Below are 2,239 nucleotides of genomic sequence, written 5' to 3' on the forward strand. Positions count from 1 at the left end.
ACTAAAGAAGATGACCAGCCAGTAAAGAAACCTGGCACCTAATTTCCATCTAAGTTCACTTTGACAAAGTCAATCTCCATCTAAATTTATTTTGACAAAGTCAATATTTCCCTATATAAACAGCAGAAAGCACTGATGATGATTCATTCGAAATCGAAATATGGCCTTATTTGCAGCATGAATTTGGAAAATAAGTATATTTTGAATTTTAATAAACTAAACTAAAAACTTGTAGAGGAAGCAAAAGAAAAACAAAAGAATAATCAGGGAGAATATATATACAGGGTAAGAGGATTGCCTGGAAGTATGAGGTTAGTAAAGATAGAAAGAAGGGGAAAAAGTTCAGACACAAATTAGGTAATGAGAATGGTTGTTTTGATAAGGTCAGATTGAGCGATAAAAATAAGGACAGAGATTGTAAATTAGGTGTTCTCTATTCTAATGTAGACTCCATTTGTAATAAGATGGGTGAAATTAGATATTTAGTTGACTCGATATATAAGAAGATGCATATTTTGATATTCGTGGAGACACACCCATGGTCCTGGGTATGACATAAAACTGCATCCACGCTGCCTTGCGTGCTTTTGAGCGAAAGGCTAGGCCCACCGCTTATAACTGGTGGTTGTCGTCAGGATGGGTGTCCGAATGTAAAAACTTTCCCCAAATTATTCTTATGCCATCACAAAGATAAAAAACGGCCCATAGTCCCCAGCAGGCCTTAAGTGGTCAAGGGGTGTCAAGAATCCCTAAAAAGTATGCAATAGCGGAGGGATGTTGCAGAAAAATTCAGAATGGCCTCTCTATGGTACTTAGACTTGCAACGCTCAATGTTGGATCACTGACTGGCGCAGCATAGAAATCGCAGAAATGCTCGAGCGTAGAAGGATTGACATCTGCTGCCTTCAGGAAACCCGATGGAAATCGAATGGCGTCTGTCATGTCAACGCAGATAAAGAAAAATATAAACTATTCTGGAATGGTCAAAAGACGGCCAAAAATGGTGTTGGAATTTTTGTCAGAGAACCGCTAGCCCAAGAAGTACTGGATATTAAAAGGATTAATTCACGTCTCATGTGGATCAAGCTTCGCATAGAAAAGCAAACAATGATTATTTTTTCTGCATACGCACCACAGACAGGCGAATCAGAAGAGATGAAAAATGACTCCTGGACTGCATTCTCTGACCTCATCTCAACAATACCAAAATCTGAAACAATCCTGATTGGAGGCGATCTCAATGGCCACGTTGGAAAGAAAACAGATGGTTTTGACAAGTACATAGCGGTTTTGGCTATGGAAAACGGAATGAAGATGGCAACCGCATCCTTGAGTTTGCTGAAAGTCACGGGTTTTGTTTACTGAACACATATTTTAGAAATGCAATGAACACTGGTGAACCCATCCAATTCACAGCTACTGAACGATGGCCCTGTTCAGTTTGTAAAGCTGGTGTAGGTAACAATTCAATCAAGTGTCAGCAGTGTAACCAGTGGTGTCACAAACGTTGTTCAAAAATAGTTGGTACTTTATCTAAAGTGTCCAATTTTGTTTGTCCTGCTTGCATCAATCCGCAACAACAAATTCAAAATAACACTGTTTTTGAAGCCATTAAAATAGAGAAAGTCACATCGTTTCAATATCTAGGGGATGTTCTGGATTGTACTGGAACAGCTGAAGCTGCCGTTCGAGCACGCAGACGTGCAGCCTGGATTAAATGGCATCTCCTTGCCTCTATATTGATGCGGCGTGACATCCCACTACCACTACGATCAAGACTTTATAAATCTGTGATACGTCCGGTGTTGTTATATGGTGCAGAAACATGGCCAATGACAACCAAACTGGAACAACAACTTCAACGAACCGACATGAAAATGCTCCGATGAATGCAACGAGCTAGTCTGAAGGACCACATCAAATCTACCGAAATCCTGCGTCGTGCTGGTTTAGATGATATAAAGGATGAATGCCGGCAACACCGTCTGCGGTGGTTTGGTCATGTCAAACGTAGTGGAAACAGTGCCATAACTTCTCTTGCAGATGTTGAAGTACCTGGCACACGTCCCAAAGGCCGTCCAAAGATGTCCTGGTCGCAAACAATCGAGCAAGACATGAAAGCTCTAAATTTAAATGAAATGGATACAACTGATCGTCTAATTTGGCGCAAAAAGTTGATGGCAAAGAAAACAACGTCCTACCTCGGGAAACCGGGTTTCTGGACGCAAAACGAAGATTG

At 40.8% G+C, this 2,239-nt stretch overlaps 1 protein-coding gene across 1 annotated transcript; it reads left to right on the forward strand.

The window, feature by feature from the left end:
• Positions 1-855: 855 nt before the first annotated feature.
• On the forward strand, positions 856-1,254 carry HELRODRAFT_152514 (hypothetical protein; the record flags this gene model as incomplete). Its single annotated transcript, XM_009019716.1, has 1 exon — positions 856-1,254. A coding segment is annotated over one exon (399 nt), but the record flags the coding sequence as incomplete, so codon positions are not given.
• Positions 1,255-2,239: the final 985 nt, after the last annotated feature.

The sequence above is a fragment of the Helobdella robusta genome (assembly GCF_000326865.2).
Source record: "Helobdella robusta unplaced genomic scaffold HELROscaffold_25, whole genome shotgun sequence".
Classification (NCBI taxonomy): Eukaryota; Metazoa; Annelida; class Clitellata; order Rhynchobdellida; family Glossiphoniidae; genus Helobdella; species Helobdella robusta.